At 46.4% G+C, this 18309-nt stretch overlaps 1 protein-coding gene across 2 annotated transcripts; it reads left to right on the top strand.

Annotated features, from left to right (window-relative positions):
* The first annotated feature begins 3111 nt into the window (after nt 1–3111).
* LOC121171327 (T-lymphocyte activation antigen CD80-like) lies at nt 3112–16635 on the top strand. Of its 2 annotated transcripts, none has more exons than XM_041002983.1 (3): nt 3112–3336; nt 4386–4727; nt 16260–16635. In XM_041002983.1, the coding sequence occupies exons 2-3, from the start codon at nt 4628–4630 to the stop codon at nt 16583–16585; spliced, it is 426 nt and encodes a 141-aa protein (XP_040858917.1). In that variant the 5' UTR covers nt 3112–3336; nt 4386–4627; the 3' UTR covers nt 16586–16635. The 2 variants fall into 2 exon arrangements, with proteins under 2 accessions (XP_040858917.1, XP_040858916.1); XM_041002982.1 differs by having other exon boundaries at nt 3112–3340.
* Nucleotides 16636–18309: the final 1674 nt, after the last annotated feature.

Here is an 18309-nt window from a genome sequence, read left to right as displayed (position 1 = left end):
ATCTTTAATAAAGATACATTATATATAGATTTATATATATTTGCATAAAGTTTATATCTTTAAAAAGATGTATTTATTTGAAAGAATGACAGAGAGAGCAAGAGACAGGGAGATCTCCTATCTGTTGTTTTATTCTCTAAATGTCTACAACAGCCAGGGTGGGCCGGGCTGAAGAGAGAGGAGCCAGGAGCTTCATCTGGGTCTCCCACATGAATGGCAGGCACCCATGTACTTGAATCATCAGCTTCCTCACAAGCGTGTTAGCAGGAAGCTGGATCAGAAGTGGTAGAGGCAGGACTCAGATGGGCCTTCTCTTACATGATGCAGGCATCCCAGGTAGGGGTTCACCTCATTGTGCCACAGTGCCCACGCTGCAAGTTTTTTAATGTGTGTTTTCTCCAAAATAGGCTAGGATTTTCTGAGGCTCTTAAAATTTGAGGGTGCCTTGGGATCGTCAAAATTTTTGCCCAAACAGAAAACTGCAAATTCCATAATTAGGTCCTACATTAAATATATACAAAGGCTGTCATTTCCAACATGCTGTTATATTGTTATTAAAAAATACTCTTAAACTATTGAGTAGTATATAAATTGGCAGGAAAAAAAACACAATGAACATAGTTTTTCCAGCATATCAATAAATGTTCAAAAAAAATCTAAAAACTAAATTTAACCTCTGTTAAGGTGTGAGCTCCCTGTACTTGAAAGCATGATGCCTATTTATAAGGCAGAACTCATCTCACTCTCCAGAATGTTATACCACAGTTAGATTCAGGTTGGGTAAAAGCTAAGATTTTCCTTTCATGTTTTTTAAAGTGAAGACTGTTTTTTCTAAGTTCTGCATTTGAGACACAAGGCTGAGTCAAGCTCAGCAGAGGAGCTGGACTCTCCATCCCTGTCTCCCTCCTAAGTAGTAGGGGTCCTCACTGCTGCTTCCCAGGGTCCGCACGGAAGGGGAGCTCGAATCAGGAGCGACAGCAAGAACTCAAACTCCAGGTTTCCAAAAGGGGCACAGGCCTCCCACGCAGCATCCAAGACCCAGGCAACACTCTTTCCAAGGGGAGAAGAGTGATGGTCTGCTCACAGCTGACTCAGCATCAGGAAAGAATACAAAAGAGACCGCAAATCTGGAAACAGAATTTCTATTTGAAACTGTCAGGGGCCCCTTTTCCTGTGATAATCTCTCCCAAGGCTGCACCTTCCTCAGTTTGGCCTGAACCCAAATGAATGCATCCCCTGTCAGGAAGTGCATGCGAGATGGGGTGCAAGTAGGGGTGATGCTAGCGATGAGCCTATCAGATTTCATAATCTACACTGCCACTCATTCCCTACCAAAGATTCATCTCCAACTCAGCCAGGGATTTTAGGGGGCAGTGTTAGCGTAGCCTTAAAAAATAGTTCCTTTAGGGAGGGCTTGCATTTGCCTTATTATAGGCCTGATCCTAGCTTCCGCATAAGCATGAGATGCATACAGCTTTTACCAGTTCCTTCTCTTCCTGTACGATGGCCCCCCTTTGTGACACACACCCAGCAGCCTTATCCTGTCATGTTGCTCCATTGGCTGTTAGGTCATGGGGTCTCAGTGCCCTGGTAACACTGATAAATATTAGTAGCTGAGATTGTGGGTTTTTCCAGCAAAGTTTATTGATTTTCTTTTTAAAGATTTATTTATTTATTGTCAGAGACGCAGATTTATCGAGAGAAGGAGAGATAGGAAGAAAGATCTTCCAACCACTGGTTTATTCCCAAATGGCTACAATGACCAAAGCTGAGCCAATCCACAGCCAGGAGCCAGGAGTTTCTTCTAAGTCTTCCATGTGGGTGCAGGGTCCCAAGGTTTTGGGCCATCCTTGACTGCTTTCCCAGGCCACAAGCAGGGAGCTGGATGGGAAGTGGAACTGCCAGGACTAGAACCAGCGCCCATATGGGATTCTGGCGCGTTCAAGGTGAGGACTTTAGCTGCTAGGCCACAACTCTGGGCCCTCACCTTTCCATTTCTAAAAACATACTTTAGGAGGAAATTAATTACATCTTTGTCAAAAGTTTCCCTGCTATCTTAGCCTGCACTCTCCAGAAAGCAAAGCTGGCAACAAAGAGTGAAGTAATTTCTTTGGAAACTTGCTTTCACGGGTGTGGGATGGGAGAAAGAAACAGGGACACAAAGAAAGGCATACCATCACGCCTCCCTGAGATGACCCTGAAAAACAATTGGTCTTCCATTGTCCAAGACCTCCTGGAACCTCATCCTCCCAGAATGCTCCACCTGAGAGACCAAAGGCTGTCCCAATCACCCACTAACTCTGAGCCTCCGTCAGCATTCATACCCACAACCCTGCCCCCCCCCCCCCCCCCCCGCACTGCTACAAGGCTCAGTAAAGCACTTCCAGAGGTGTCCCTTGCCAAGGCAAGAGAGAAGCTCCTGGCAGAGTCTAAAGCTGACCTTGAACAGTACAATGCCAGGCAAGGGGCTGCCAGATTCTAGCCACGCTTGAGAGTCGGCAATCCAGCTTGGGTCAGCTGCTCCCTCACAGATGCTCCAACATTCTACAGAGATGGGCACTGGAAAGCTGGTGGGAAGTAGAAGCGGTGGTGGGACTCAGATCTTCTTTATCCCCCTATTTCCCTAGTGCCATCAACGTGTACCCCTGCGCTTCACTCCACCATGGCTACGATGGCAGCCATACACCTGTCCACCCAGCACAGGTAGCAGACCTGAGGAGTGGGGAGTGTAGCTACCAGTAATCTTGTGAGCTGAGTGCTCTTCAAAAAGTGTCCCATACATGTGAGCTGGAAGGCCTCTTGTAATGGCCTACCAGTAACTAAAAACGAGAGCCTCTGGTTGCTCAAACAAAACCACAGAGCAGCGCAGACGCCACCAGTCCTGAAAGCACTGCCCAGGCAGAGCGTATGGCTGCCTCCACCCCATCCTTGGGTGCATGTTCGTTCCTATGCCGAGCCCCAGCTGCCCAGTGTCCTCAATGTTTCCTGTTTGTTGGCTAGTAGATGGGGAGCAGAAAGGGCTATTGGGTGCCTTGCCCAGGCCACACCCTCTAAGGAGGTGACTTAGAGAGCAGTGCGGCAGAGGGAGCTACTTCAGACCAGAGCAGACACCCTGCCCTGCCTTAACACCAGCTTCAGTCTTTCTCATTGAGGGCAGAATCTCTACCCAGTAAAAGGAAGTTGTGAGGGGAAATACCATCTCTCTGATATATCACTCTAAGAAACGCAGAGAGGCTCGCCATAACCTTCGGGACGGCGACAAAAGAACATCTCAAACACACAACCTCGCCCTTTGGCTCTTAACCCAGAAGGAGCAGAAGGACTTTTCTTCAGCGAGTGAGTATGTTAAGTGTTCTCTTCTTATGGAATAACTTGGTAGAACTAATTACCAGCAGCCCATGATCTTTTAAATAAACATACCACCACTCCTACCTCTATGTTGACTTCAAGGTTAGAGGGGAGAGGGCTCTAGGGAGGGAGGGTCTCTTATTGCCATAGGAGCTCCCAATTCCCAGCACACTTGGAAAAGCATTATCACAAGGTGGGTGGCCCACTCTGTAAATTTCTTAGGTGGGAGCAAAGACCAACTTTCGAGTTCTTCCAGCCAGCAAAATTCTGGGGATCAAGTCTCTCCAGGCTAGCCCAGGTTGAGTAGCTGGTGGCTGACAACAAAAGGATCTGCTGTGGCTGGCACTTCAGCTCGGGGAGTGCTGGCCCTGAAGCTCCTGTGAGCCGTGGGCGACATGCTGGGCTGTAGTGGCGGTGGCCCGAGAGTGGCAGTGGATCCGGCGAGCATGTTCATTTCTCAGTTCTGACATATTTACTTGGCGAGGTGGAGGAGTATCTTCCTCACATAGTGACACCTAAGATCAGCAGTAACTCTGGCTAGGTGTTGTCCTCGTTTCTCCTTTTTTGCTAGTAGATTTTTCTGTTTCTTGGGATCCATTGCCCCTTTAGAATATTTTATGGTGTTTCAGTAGACACGTTTAAGAATTGAGACTCTTTTGTGATAATGTTAAGAAAGTTGCTTCATGACTTAGATAAAAACAGCCATGCTGGTTGCTCCGTTTATTTGCTGTTGTCCAGAAGAGAATTTTAAATTGGCCAGCAGGTACCATTTGTGTGTCTAAGAAAGCCAGACACACCTACTAAGAGCAAGTGCTCTCCCAGAAGAGCTGTGGTTAGTTCTTAGAAAAGGTGGATAAAGTCATCTGAGAGAGCTGCAACTTTTGCTTTTCCCTCCGGGCAGCACCCTGGGTGGAGCTCTCTCTATAACCTTGTAGACTCCATACACACAGACAATGAGAGAGTTTTACAGTCCAATAGGCAGCCTTCCTTCCTTCCTTGATGGGTGATACTGATTTCCTCTTTGTTTTCTTTTCCAGGTTGTGAAAATAAATCCACAACTTTTGGAGACCCAAGAACACTATCCAATCTCTCACTGGTGTGTTTTGCAAGCATCACTGCCTGGAGACTTCTACAAGGGGGCAATTGAACTGTCTCTGTCCCCCTGCCTGCCGTGTACCTTCTGGCCTGAGGCCTCATTCAGCCCCATCTGGGGAGCTGGGAGGCTCCCAGGTCTCACTGAATTATTGGCTCTCATCCCTTGGCCCACACGCCTGGAGGAATGGGCCACATGCAGAAGACAGGAGCCCCACTGCTCCGATGGCTACAGCTCAAGCTCTTTCTGCTCTCAGTGCTGGCTGGTCTTTCACATTTGTCTTTAGGTAAGTGGCTTTCAGGAACTTCAAACTAAGACACTGCTACGGCGTCTCTGTGTTGCCCCCTTCTGCCATCTGATAAGCTGGAAGGGACCTTCTGGGCTGTTTCTAGCACAAGGTAGGGATCAAGCTGTGGTGCAAAGAGGAGGAGACCTGCCTGTGATCAGAGAGCAGTTAGCCGTGCAAGTAAAGGCAAGAATCTAAACCTTAAAGGAAAGGTGGGGCTCTGTGACTTTAGTAAACAAATCCAAAAGCCAATTCAGGATTGTTTTTGAGCTGTGACCACTTCCGTGAATACCAGGTGCTCATTCTCACTTTGCAATGTGCCAAGGATGTGAGCCTTAAGGGGTTTGGTTCCCAAACCACATGTCTGTGCTAAAATTCAGCTCAAGTGCTCTGCCTTCAAAAGTTGAGCAATCATGATCTTTCCAACTTGAAGGTCAGGGGAGTAGTTGAAGAATATAATCTTCTGGAAGGTGGGTCTTTCTCTTCCTCCATGTTCCTGCACGTTGGGGGCTGATGTTCTTTGTCAAGTCTGGCACCTGACATTTTATAGTGTTAGGCTTTCATTTACTTCATAGGGTCCCACAAATGATGTTTTTTACATCTAGGGGCTTTCGATCCCAGTGTAGGTGGCTGTAGGGGCCCCAGAAGCTGTTTCCTTTAAGTGTTGCTTAGAGCATCTATGGTGTGTTTGTAGGGCGGCAGGAGCAGGTGAGAGAACTTCAAGAAGAGGAATTGGAAGCCAGAAGTTGCTTGAGCATAATGGTGGTAGCTTCAAATGTTTTGTCCTGAGTTTTTCAAATTTGCTGATTCATACTGTTGCATAGCCAAGAGAACCATGGCTAAGGCTTCAGAACTCTCATGTCAGATTTTGTATATATTTGATGGTAAGAGTGCATTTCCAAGAATTATAGTTTTTTTTCCTAAGAAGTTTAGGGAAACACTCCCAAAAGAGACCCTTCTGGGGAGTCTAAAATATATAGAAGGGAATTTATACATGCTTCCCAGAGACAAGGGTGTGTAGGAAGTGGAGGGGATGACAGAGTAATGAACAGAGAGCGCGAGAGAACAGCAGGAAAATACACAAGGAAAACTGAAAGGAAAACTTTAGCAATTGCCCTAGGTTAATTATAATAGGAGGCAAACGGAAGAAGATGAAGAAAGCAGTTTGGAAAAACCCCTTGTTGAACAGTTTCATCCAGATTTCATGGCTGCTGTTAATCAGCCAACAAACCCGCTCAGAGGCTTCTTATATCTGAACACATAGTACGCATGCTCCAGGTGCACCTGAGCTGCTCAGCCTTCTTACCCCCAGAGATGCTTGCTTGGATTAGCTAGGAAAAGCAAACACAGCCCACATACAAGAGTACTGTCGAGATGCTACAGAAGATTACATTTTTAAAAATAAAATGTTTTTGGTGCAAAGCTATTTTGAAATCCATGCATAGGTTTTCATGGTATTCACTTTCTATAAATTTTTGGAAGACTCCTCCATCCCTCATAACAGAAAGAGTAATGCAATGCTGGGTCCTGGCTGTAAAAGCCCCAGCTCTTGCTGACATAAAGGTGAGTTGGGGCAGCAGGGGGCTTGGTGGAAGCATGTAGGTGGCAGGGAGACTGGGCAGGGCAGCAGCCTGGACAAAGGTACAGGGCCAAGGCTGCATGCAACCCAAGAGCTCAGTCCTTGCTTAATCCTTTACTGATTTAACAAACATCGAGGCTCTACCATGTACAGGGCATTTTTCTTGGAACTGGGAACAAATTGTGAGCTAATTGGACAGGACTCTTGCTCTTTATGGAACTGAAAGTCTTCGGAAGATGGAGAAAAGTAACCCAAGAATGACTCAAAGAGTGTGTGAAGAACAGGAACCTAAGCTTAGAAAGCAAGATGTCAGTGATGTCAGAAGTGGCTCTGCCTCCCCTGCCAGGGTGAGGCTCAGTCACCTGCAGGAAATACAGAAACCTAGGAGCAAGCAAAGACCCAGGGAAGACTGTGGTGGTCTAGGAGGAGCTGGTGGGGCAGTCAGCAGGCTGTTTTAAGCAAAGGAGTAACCCCCCAACCCATGCTATTCACACTTGCATTGTGTGTGAGCAAAAATGCAATTTCTGGCACAGGGGTTTTTTTTTAAGAGAAGTGAAACTATTTTGCATTATACTACGAGGGAGTATAAATCATTATAGATTTGTCAGAACTTGTAGCATGTGCAAGAACAGAAGTGAACTGCAACATAAGCCATGGACTATGGGTGATCATGATGTTGCATCAGCATAGGCTCGTGGTTGGCATCCATGTACCCTGTTGTGTGTGATGTTGATGGTGGGGGAGGCTGTGAGTATGGGGAGGGATTGTATGGGACCTCTCAGTGACTTTCCACTCCATTTTGCTGTGAACCTGAAACCATCCTAAAATAGAGTTCATCTACTTTTTTGAAACTGCTGTTTTTGCTTCTGTCATCCTGGGAGCAGGCTTGCAAGTCTGCGCTTCCAGGAAGCATTCGGGTGATGCCATTGCTGCCAGACCATTCATCTAAGGTGTAGGGAGGGAAGCTCTAGCAACATTTTTAGAGAAAGGGTGTTATCCAGGTGTAAAGAGTGGTTGGTAGGGCATCCCCAGGGATTGCACCAAAGCCACCAGGAGGCTGTGTTAGTAGCTTTCAGAACACAGAGCCAGAAAGAAGTGGATAGATTGGAAAGTTCCTTTGACGTCACCTTCAGGAGGCTAGGGCAGAGTAGAGCAAAGATTTCAATTGTGCATGCTCTGGAGGAAAAAGATTGAGTGATTGGAGTGCAAGTAAGTGAGGTCATGGAGGGCATTACTTCAATGCACGGGATCTATCCCACTGGGCTCCCGTGTTCCACTCTGTGTCAGAAAGCCACACAATAGCCCTTACTCAGCTATCCATTCCCAAAGCAGGTAACCCACCCCTCTCGTGCATGAGGTGAGCCCCGCCAGCTGTCCCCCACTAGCAGTTTAGCATGCACTGTTGGTGGTGGCAACAACACCTGATTTCTGTACCCCAGAAACAAGTGGCTACAAGACAGAGGGCCCAGCATGGGCAGCTTCTCCTTTAAGGCACCTCAGCTCTGAAGCAAGAGGAACAGCCTCCTACAGGAAAAGTAGGCCAAGGGTGCAGGAAAGTCATTGGCCTTTCGGTCTGCAGAGCTGCAAGACCAGAGCACACCCCTGTGGACAGAACTGCCCTGCCTGCACAAGAGTGTCCCGTGTTGCCATCAGAAGCTGCAAGCCAAGGGGACCCCTGCGGGAGAGATTTTGCCATTGTTACCCTGGGAATGGCTGTTGGAGTCCCTGAGCATTGTGTGGATGTAAATAGGGGTTAAAGAAAAGAAGAGGGAAGTCATATACACAGAATACATGTGAATGAGCTGGGACAACAGAGGAGGGAAGTGCAAATGATGCAAAACCACTGCCAGCTGCCAGACATCACATGCACCTACTTGCCCCTGTGTGGCTAGCCCCTGCCCACAGCGGCTCTGGCCCTGTGGTTGCCGCTTCATTTAGAAGCTTAGGATTGTCTGAAAGGGTCACTTCCATCTAAGACTGTGCACAACCCAGTTACCATAAGGTCTCCAGGTAGGGGAGCCACAAATGACTTTTATGCCACTTGTCTTTGCTATTCTTTCTAAATGGACCATGTATTTCTTGTACAGTCAGAGTAAACATGTGTCTCATAAGCACATTAAGTCCTCAGTGAGAATGGACGTGGTGTATCACTTGACCTTCTGTTCACTGATTCACTCTGCAAATGGCTGTAGCAGTCAGGGCTTGTCCAGGGGTCCTCCAGGAGCCCAGGGGTCTCCTCCAGGTCTCCCACATGGGTTCAGGGCCTAAAGTCTTAAGCCATCTTCTGCTGCTTTCCTAGCTGCATTAGCAGGGAGCTGAATCAGAAACAGAGCAGCTGGGACTGGAACCGGCACCCACATGGGATGCTGGCATTACAGGTTTCTTTGACTTAGCACAATGCTTCATTTATTCTTATAGCTGAGTCATATTCCATGGTAGACTGGGTTCTTGAGATGTGAATAAACATGTCCAAAATGAATTGTGGCTACACAGGTTGCGAAATAGCTTCCTTTCCTCTATGTGTTAGTGGTGAGAATGCACAGTGTTCAGAGGAAAAAGGTAGAAAGATGGGGTAAGAGACTAACGCTGCTAAGTGGCCCCTGGGTCCCTCAGAGGGCAGTTGTCACGTATTCACCCAGCGGTGAGCAGAAGTGCCTTCCCTTTCTGCCATCTCTCCCCTCTCTTCTCACAACCTCTGCCCCTGTACGACTACCTCTGGGCCCCTGACACCGTAGGGCAGCCAATCACCATGATGACACTGGCTCCATCCTGGTGTGGTTTAACAAAGCAGGCTGCTGCATGCAGAAAGAGACCATTAAAACTCTGTGCACCTTTTGCGGTTAGTGCAACCCTTTATGTCTGTTGTTACATGATCGCGGCGTGAATTGTGTGAAAGGGGGTAGATAATCGTATACTCGTTTTGCAGAAGTGGTTCATGAGGTAAAGGTTAACTGACTTGTTCAAAGTTGTGAACGATTCTAACCCTCAGCAGATGGAGTCAAATTTCACTGTCTCGTAGCTAGCCATTCACTCAGGAAATATTTGCTGAGACCCAGCCCTATTGACACTGCAGATATGGTAGAGGACAAAGTAGACATAGCCCCCACGCTCGTGCCCCCACTCGTAATTATATGAGCATATCATATACAAGAAGTCTTCTAAAAGTTCATGGAAATGCATGTCTTTTTTTTTAAACTATGTATTTATTTGGTAATTAGAGTTACACAGAGAGAGGGAAAGACATATGCACAAAGAGAGGTCTTTCTTCCTCTGGGTCATTCTTCAAATGCCTGCAATAGCCAGGACTGAGCCAAGCAGAAGCCAGGACCTCAGACTTGAGCCATCGTCTTCTTTCCCAGGCACATCTGCAGGGAGTTGGATCAAAAGTGGAAGACCCAGTAATCAAACCAGCACTCATTTGGGATACTGGCATCTCGTTGATGTCCACATCACACTGCTGGCTCCTGCATGTCATCTTTTCATTCCATCTGTCCTTGTACACACTCATGTATGTAGATGCAGTCATGAGCCACACAAAGCCATGTCAGTCAATGACTTAAATACATATAGTGGTGGTCCCACTAGACTGGAATTATATTTCTGAAAACTGGGACATTGTCTGCAGGCGAGTCCAGCAGGTCTTTCAGGAGGCATCAGAGGAAGCTGTTGTCATCACCGATGGCAGCTCTTTTTATTATTATCCCTGAAGGTTTTGTAAGGGATCAACAGGTGAGGGTGGGAGGCAATGATCCTGATCCTAGGTAGGCCTACAGTAATGGGTGTATTTGCATATTTTTAAAATCAGGGGCCAGCATTGTGCCAAGGTGGGGTTAAGCCACCACCTGCATCTTACATGGGCACTAATCTGTGTCCCAACAGCTCTGTTTCCAGTCTAGCTCCATTATTGTGGCCTAGGAAAAGCAGCAGACGTCCTGAGCTTTGGAACCCCTGCACCCAGGCAAACTACCTGCTGGTTCACTCCCCAAGTGGTTACCTCAGCCAGAGATGGAACAGGCAGAAGCCAGGAGCTAGGAGATCCATCAGGGACTCCCAAATGGGTGCAGGGGCCCAAACCATCCTCCACTTGGCCATACGCCACTGCTTTTCCAGGCACATGAGTGGGAAATAGAACAGCCTGGACTCAAATTGGCATCTGTGTGGGATGCCAGTGTCACAGGCAGTAGATTTACTTGCTACACCACAACACTGGACTCTGTACGTTTTCTATGTTTAAATCTTACTGAGTTACAGTTGCCTGCTGTATTTAGTAAAGTAATGTGATGTCCAGGTCTGCATCCCAAGATCAGCAGGCTGCAGCTTATAACTGAGGTGTGCATAGGCTGCAGTGGGTGACTTGTTGTAAACATCGAACACTCCAGGAGGGCACATGATAACAAGATTGCCAATCATGCAATCATTACAGCATTTTCCTTGACGCTGAGTGACATGTGGCTGGAAGTATGCACCAGCTGTATGTAAGCCTAGAAAGAAATACGTCAAGGCAAGAGACTTAAGTCACGGCAGGATAGAAGGGGGCGGCGAGGCTGATCTGTTGCAAAGTCAGAGAATGTCTCTGACAACGGGATGCAGGAGCAGACCTGAGTGCAGTGGTCTCTGGGCCGTGAAGGTGTCTGGCAAGGGCATGAGCTCCTTGAATTCCTGGTCCTGTGGAGAAGTTTTTTGTGTAGTTTTTCATTTAAATCCTTAAACAGAGTTTGTAATGCCTATTGGTAAAATGTAAAGACAAAATCAGAAGTTCACCAAGGTTGCAAAGGACAGTGCTGATATTTCAGGAAGCAGATAAACCCCTCCGGGAGCATCTCCACCACATTCTTATCACTGTCTACACAGGGTACAGTCCCTGGGCATGGAAGCAGGTCCCTGTGGGAATTTCCAAACTGCCCGGAAGGTTTTTGGTTCCTCTTTCAAGTCTGGTTCTTCCTCAGCACCCATGTCTTGTATGGGGACCTCAGATGGGACAAGCAAGCCGCTCATGGAGTGTGCACCATGACCTTTAGCAGACCACCCACGCTGCTCCCCAGACAGCTGACCAGAAAGTCCTTAGGAACCATCACTGAAATGGTATTGCTCCATTTTCAGTTGTGGTTTCTTTTGTGCTCATTCACGACATGTCAGAGCGAGTTCGAAATATTAGATTCTTTTTTGGGTGGGAACAGTTTGCAGGGAAAGACCTGCTTCCTTGGGGGGCCCAGGAAGAGTGAGCTTCTCTCTGCCTTGGCGTCTCTCTGGGCCAGCAACACCAGAGTCCCATACAAATGACATGACCCCCCAGTGAGATAGAGAATCCAGAAGGTAAGAGCTGGGGAAATACAGAGGCAGAGAGAAATGGAAACTCTTCACACTTTTTTTATACCTCTCTTTTAAGAGTTTATTTTTATTAGAAAGTCAGATATATAGAGAGGAGGAGAGATAGAGAGGAAGATCTTCCATCCATTGATTCACTCCTCAAGCGGCCACTGGAGCTGCACCAGTACAAAGCCAGGAAGGAGCCCAGAGCCTCTTCTAGTTCTCACACACAGGTGCAGGGTCCCAAGGCTTTCGGACGTCCTCAACTGTTTTCCCAGGCCACAAGCAGGGAGCTGGATGGGAAGCGGGGCCACCGGGATTAGAACTGGCACCCATATGGTATCCTGGTGCATGCAAGGCAAGGACTTTAGCCGCTAGGCTACCGCACTCAGTCTGGGAAGATCAACTTTCATAGAATGTTGCTGAGTTTAACTGATGCTGGAAGGTAAGAAAAAACAAGTCCTGAGCCCTGGAGAGATGAGGCTTCCAGGCCTAAGAGCGAGGAGCTGCCCTGGAATCCTGGCCACTGTGTGACTTCAGGGTCTCAGGTGTCAAGAGCCCTGACAGCCTCTGACTGTCTCGCCACACCCATCCACCCTGCCTGCCAAGGCTGCCAGCCAAAATATGAAAGTCACTCTTGTCTGCTTTTTTTTTTAAATTATTGTTTTTATTAAGAGTAAACCTGGGCTTTGTTCTTAATATCATTTGAATTTGAATGGGATCTTCCAATGGCCCTAAGGGGGCATCATACCCACTTCACAGATGGGGAAATAGGGTAATCAGCAGAGCAGGAACTGGAATCCAAGTCAAAGCGAACGCACCATTTGCATGTCTTCCTCACATCATTTTGCTTTCTCTGTTTCCCCAAGAATACCCAGATTGCAGCTTGATTTGCAAGCTGTTGTAGTTTCACCTGCCCTTTCAGTCCTTCCCCCTTTTCAGCTATACACCCCAACACCCTGTAGCAGGGACTGACAATGTTTTTGTGTGCAGTCCCCCAAAGGGGCACTTGGGGTCATTCTGAGTGATGTCATGTTGCTGTGGAAATACCACCCCCAAATCAACTTCTATAGGCTGTGGCAGAGCCTCCTCCAGGGTAACCGAGGCCCGAGGATGTGTGATGCAGAGGGTGAGAGCCACTGCAAGCTTGCTTCCTAAGATTCCAGAGGACCTGGAAATAGGGACTCCACCCCCACAAGCATGTGCTTTCCCAGGAGGCCTGCTGTGGCTCTGGGATAGGAGGCAAGGAGGACAGACCCTGACAGTGCAGGATGGAGTAGGTAGAGTGCCTCAAAGAAATGCAGCTTTTAGGCCTTGCATAAAGAGGAAGAGGGAGCATGCCTTAAGACACCAAATGTAGAAAGTAGAGTGCGCTAAGGAGTTCGGATGCAATTGATGTGTGAGCGTCAGAGGCTAGTGAGGTGGTGGGGTTTGTGCTCTACAGTGTTGGTACTTCTAGGATGCACTGATGAAGGCTGGATAGAATTGATCTCTCTGAACAAATGCAGGCTGTAGGATAACTGCTATGTGCAGTCTGCAGGTGGCAAAGAGATTTAGAGACAGAACACAGAAACCACTTAGACTAGCTCAGGAGCATAGACTTGTCCAGTGGTGTGACCCTGGCTGAGCGATTAGAGATGTAGGGAATCATTGTACCCTGAAGCCAGGAGGTCCCTGTCTACCCAAGCCAAAGCTCCCGGTGGCACTGGCTAGAGGGGCAGCATCTGCTTACTTACCCTGGACAAACAAACAAACAAACAAACCCAGCAGCCTCGCACAAGTTGAGTAGTTTCCTTCCTTGGCTTAGCTTCACATCTCTGAAACAGGCCCATGAATCAAATGACTAGAGTAGCCCCTTCAAGGCCTCCATTTCCCTATCTGTGACCTCCACATACCCTGGGCTGGTTGCCCTGGGTTACCCAGGTTGGCACTTATATCTACGTTTGTTAAAGTCAGCCTTTTCATGGGATCCATGGGCTCTGCCCTCACTGTGGGATCCCACCATTGGTCCTTGGTATCTGACTATCTACAACAGTGACACAAGCAAATGCTTCCCCATATTTCTGAAGGGCAAAGTTGACCATCCTATGGAGATGTAGGGAGAGTGAAGATTCCAGAAAATTCTTTGTATGCAACATCCCTGGAAGGGCTTCCTCATTTGGCGAGATGTTGGGTTGGACTACGTGGTATGTCTGGGAAGGGAAAAAAAAATGGTAATTTATTTGTTGTTCTTGTAATTAATTGGTGGAGGGTGACTGCTAAAGCTTTACCTTGCACTTTAATCTGTGTGCACACAAGACTTAGGTCAGCCTCTCCTCTAAGCTCAGCACCCAGTAGAGGACTATGGTGTTATAGCTGGTGGCCTTGGTTCTCTCGCAGGAATGTATACCAACCACAGTGTGGTGTGCAGGCTATAAGCATATAAGGGACAGGGGTACAGGTGGAAGAAGCCACAGGAGGGTTATGAGAGAGAGGACACACTATCCCCAGATTGCCATTGGTCTTGTTGTGCAATAAGAACAAGAAATGTTTTACAGGGCTGAGAGCAGCTAGACGGAAACAGACTTCAACTCAAAGCAAAGTTTCCTAAGGCAAACCAACCACAGACGAAATAAACAGCCTAAGAAGTTAGTAAATTTCCCCTCCCTCAGAGATAAAGAGAATTTATATTTGATGAGGGCCTTGGCAATAAATTGTATGGTTGCCATAACTCACATCCTTTACTTCTCATAATAACGGATCAGATGAGTGGGGTTCACAGAAATTAAGCAAACTGCCTAGGGTCACACAGCAACTGGGGGAAGGTTACTGAACACCACAAAACCCATGTTTTTTCCACATCAACATGTCCAGGGCCCAGTGGGCAGAGCTATTGGCAGAGGACCCTTGTGGTTACCCTTGAACTCTTCTCCAGTCTTGAGAAGCTCAAATTCTAAGTCAAGCAAGAAGAGGATGAATCAGATAAAAGAGGAAGACTTTATTCCTGCACCTGGATTAGCAGAGTCACATGGGGCAATGTGTTTAGCTCATTTAATCTGTACAAAATCTCTCCTTTAACTCTGCCATGGTTAAAAGCAGTTTTGTGTTTGATTTATTTTAAAAGTCTACTTAATTTTAGAGAGTGTGAACGAACTCTCAACTGGTGGCTCCTTCCTGCAATTGCGGGGGCTGGGCCAGGCTGAAACCAAGAGCCTCGGTCTTGGCTAGCTCTTAGGTGACAAGGACCCTATTATTGAGCCATTACCGGCTGCCTCCAAAGAGGCACACTGACAGGAAGCTGCTGCCTTTGACACTGCTGTCCTCAATGAGCTATTGCACTTGCAGTCCAGGTCCCTGCTAATGCACCTGGGCAAGCAGCAGCAGCAGATGCCCCTGTGCTTTGGTCCCTGCATCCATATGGGAGATCCAAACAGCCCTCTAGGCTCCTAACTTCATCCTGGCCCAAGCTCGACAGTCGTGGCAATTTGGGGGACTGAACCAGTGGATGCAAGATTTCGTTCTTTCTCTCTCTTTCAAGTAAATAAAATAAATGGGGTGCTAGTTATCCCCAAAAGGAATGCTCCTTTGGCCAAAAAGAGTATTTTTAAAATAAATACAAGTCTGTTGGATTGGTGATTTGAGGTAGTTCTGCCCTGAAAGGTTGCCACGGTGACAGAATTAGTGAATCCTGAACTTTTTTTCCCTGGGAGAGAGACACACCACTGCTCTCCTCCACCTCCCCATTTCCCCATGAGCTTCTCATTACAAACTCTAGAGAGCTGGCGAGTGTGCGACTTGGTTTCCCATGTGTTTCGGCTGGTAGTCCCACAGCTCAGTACAGTTGATTACTTCAGGACCAGTGAACCTGCTCTCTACAGCACTGCAACTCCAGCCTGAAGGAGGCTGACCCAACCTGCCATTCCTCCACCAGGTGTAGCACAGCCTACTGGGACTTAAGCCAGAAGGCGCTGCAGCATCTTGTGCCAGTCCATTACACACACCAGAAGCAACTACAGAAGTCCAGAAATGTGCTAAATATGACACTGCATCTGCAATGGGGCGTGGGGGTAGGGGGAAGGGGAGAAGGACATTGCTGACAGTGAGAACCGATCACAAAAGGCTGAGCCCGGCCTTCCTTGCTGGGACTGAGTGTGTCATGTGATTCAAGTTCTTGGCACTCTACAAGAGTGCCACTGGTATTGATATTGAAGTTACTTGTCAAGTGCAGAGAGCAGGACAGTTCTCAAACGCAAACTCACAAATGAAGCTCCATTGTGTGAGTAAAGCTGTTGCCTGAGATGCCTTGAGAACTGACTGCTCCACTTCCAATCCAGCTCTATGCAAACAGATTGGAAAAGTAGTGAAAGGTGGTCCAAATGCTCAGGCCCCTTCTATAAAAAAATGGGTCACCTGGAAGAAGTTCCTGGCTTCAGTCATCACACTACCCCAGTCATTGCAACCATACAGGGAGTGAGCCAGCAGATGGAAGACTCTCTTTCTCTCTTTCTCTATCCCTCTCTAACTCTGCTTTTCAAATAAATATAAAGGAAATCTTAACAAACAAAACCAAGCACTCAAAATTATGTTGGTGCCAACACTGGGTTCCTGCTTGTGAAGGGTTTCATATTTAATAAATAAATAATCCAGTTCTGTTTCCCTCTTCTTAGGTATTAGCCAAGTGACCAAGTCAGTGAAAGAGATGGCAGCACTATCCTGTGATTATAACATTTCTGTTAGTGAACTGGTGAATATGAGGATTTACTGGCAAAAGGACCAACAGATGGTACTGAGCATCATCTCTGAGCAAGTAACAGTGTGGCCTGAGTACAAGAACCGGACCTTCCCTGACATCATCAACAACCTGTCCCTCATGATCCTAGCACTACGCCTGTCGGACAAGGGCACCTACACCTGTGTTGTTCAGAAGAGTGAGAATGGGGTTTTTGAAGTGGTACACCTGACTTCAGTGACGCTACTGATCAGAGGTAGGTGACAATTTGTGATTTAACCTAGACTGACAGATTTTTTTTTCAGGCTTGACTAGAAAACAAAATTTTTTCATGTTAATTTTTAGCTTTTAACAGCTTTAATATAATTCATAGCTATAATTCTAAGACTATTATGATATTCCCTCCCACCCTTTCTTTCTTTTTTAGTTTTTGAGATAACATTTTAAATTTACATTATAGTAGAAAGGCTCAAAACTTCACCAAATAAGAAATTTAACAAGCAAAAAGTAAAATAATCCTAGTTTAGAGGGAATAGAGACCATCGCTATAGACAACAATTGAATGAGAAGACGACCATGTCATCCACAGACAGTCAATGTTAAAGCAATCACAGTCCATTCTTAACCACTGGCTTAACAAAGGTATAAAAGAAAGTTTCACAGAACTTAATTTGTAGCAATAATGATACACACAGGCATTTTTTTCTTTTCTTTTTTAAATGTTAATTCACCCATATAAAGAATACAAAGCAACTGCCTTTCTGCTTCCAGCTTGTTTCATTCAACATGATGTCCTCCAATTGCATCCATTTTGCTGCAGATGGTAGGTTTTCATTTTTTTTATAGCTGAAGAGTATTTCATTACATACATATGCCACATTTCCTGCATCCGTTCATCTGATGGTGGACACTTTGGGTGATTCCAGATCGTGGTGATCCTGAACAGTGCTGCAGTAAACAACGTGGCATAGGTATCTTTTTGATACAACATGCTCATGTCTTCCTTGTGTCTACCCAGTAGTGCGATTGCTGGCTCCTAGGGAAATGCTACTTCTAGTTTTCTATACGTTGGTGCACCAATTTACATTCCTAGCAACAATGTATAAGTGCTCCCCTTTCCATTTCCTTGCCAGCATCTATTACTCTTTGTGTTTCAGATTTTACAAGACTGACAAATGTGTATTGATTTAGGTGGAAATATTACCAAAGTGGGATGTATGTCATTTCATTTCTTAGGGTCAATTCTCTAATTTTACAAAATACTCTGATTTCTGAAGGTGTCCTAGATATACTTATTCAAATGCTTTGAAAACACAAGCTTTTGACAATCCTCCTGGGACATTGCAAGATCCCCAAGTGTCTTCTGATTCACAAGAGAACTTTTTGTTTCATGTGTCTGCATTGTGAACTACACTTCACAATATGCATATATACCCATGAAAGTATGTTGCAATGGTAAAAGAGTAATGCAGGCATAAATATTTTTCAGTAGTATTTAAATGTCTATTATTATGGTCATTTCACTATTCTTTTTCACAATATCATTTCCTTTTTGCATACTTGCAACTTTCCTCTAAAAGTTGCACTCCTGCAAAGTTAGGTGTCAGAAAATGGGATGCATAATTTATGACTGCCATTGGAAAGAAGACAAGGTGCTAAGTCAAAGCCCTGTTTATACATCTTCTGTGAGGGCAAGCACTCACTCTGGGCAGGGAGGAGCCTCTCCTGGGTCACACGGAGCAGTGGGACGCCCACCGACAGAGCCTAAACCTTGGCTGAGAAAGCACAGCTCTGGGCCAGTCCCTAGCACTTGAAATGCAAACATTTCTTCTTCCTGAGCACTTGAGACTTCAGTGAAAAACAAACCTCCTACTTAATCAAATGTCATGGTCAGCCTTGATAATAGATAATAACCTCAGCAAAGCCTTAGGGAATCCTTCACTGTTCCTTGAGCCTTAGCTATGAATCTTTCCCTGGAACCTGCAGCT

The sequence above is a fragment of the Ochotona curzoniae genome, unplaced genomic scaffold (genome assembly GCF_017591425.1).
Source record: "Ochotona curzoniae isolate NIBS_2020 unplaced genomic scaffold, NIBS_Ocur_1.0 scaffold_2587, whole genome shotgun sequence".
Classification (NCBI taxonomy): domain Eukaryota; kingdom Metazoa; phylum Chordata; class Mammalia; order Lagomorpha; family Ochotonidae; genus Ochotona; species Ochotona curzoniae.
Note: the sequence above shows the minus strand (reverse complement) of the source record. Positions and strands in the feature narration are given on the sequence as shown.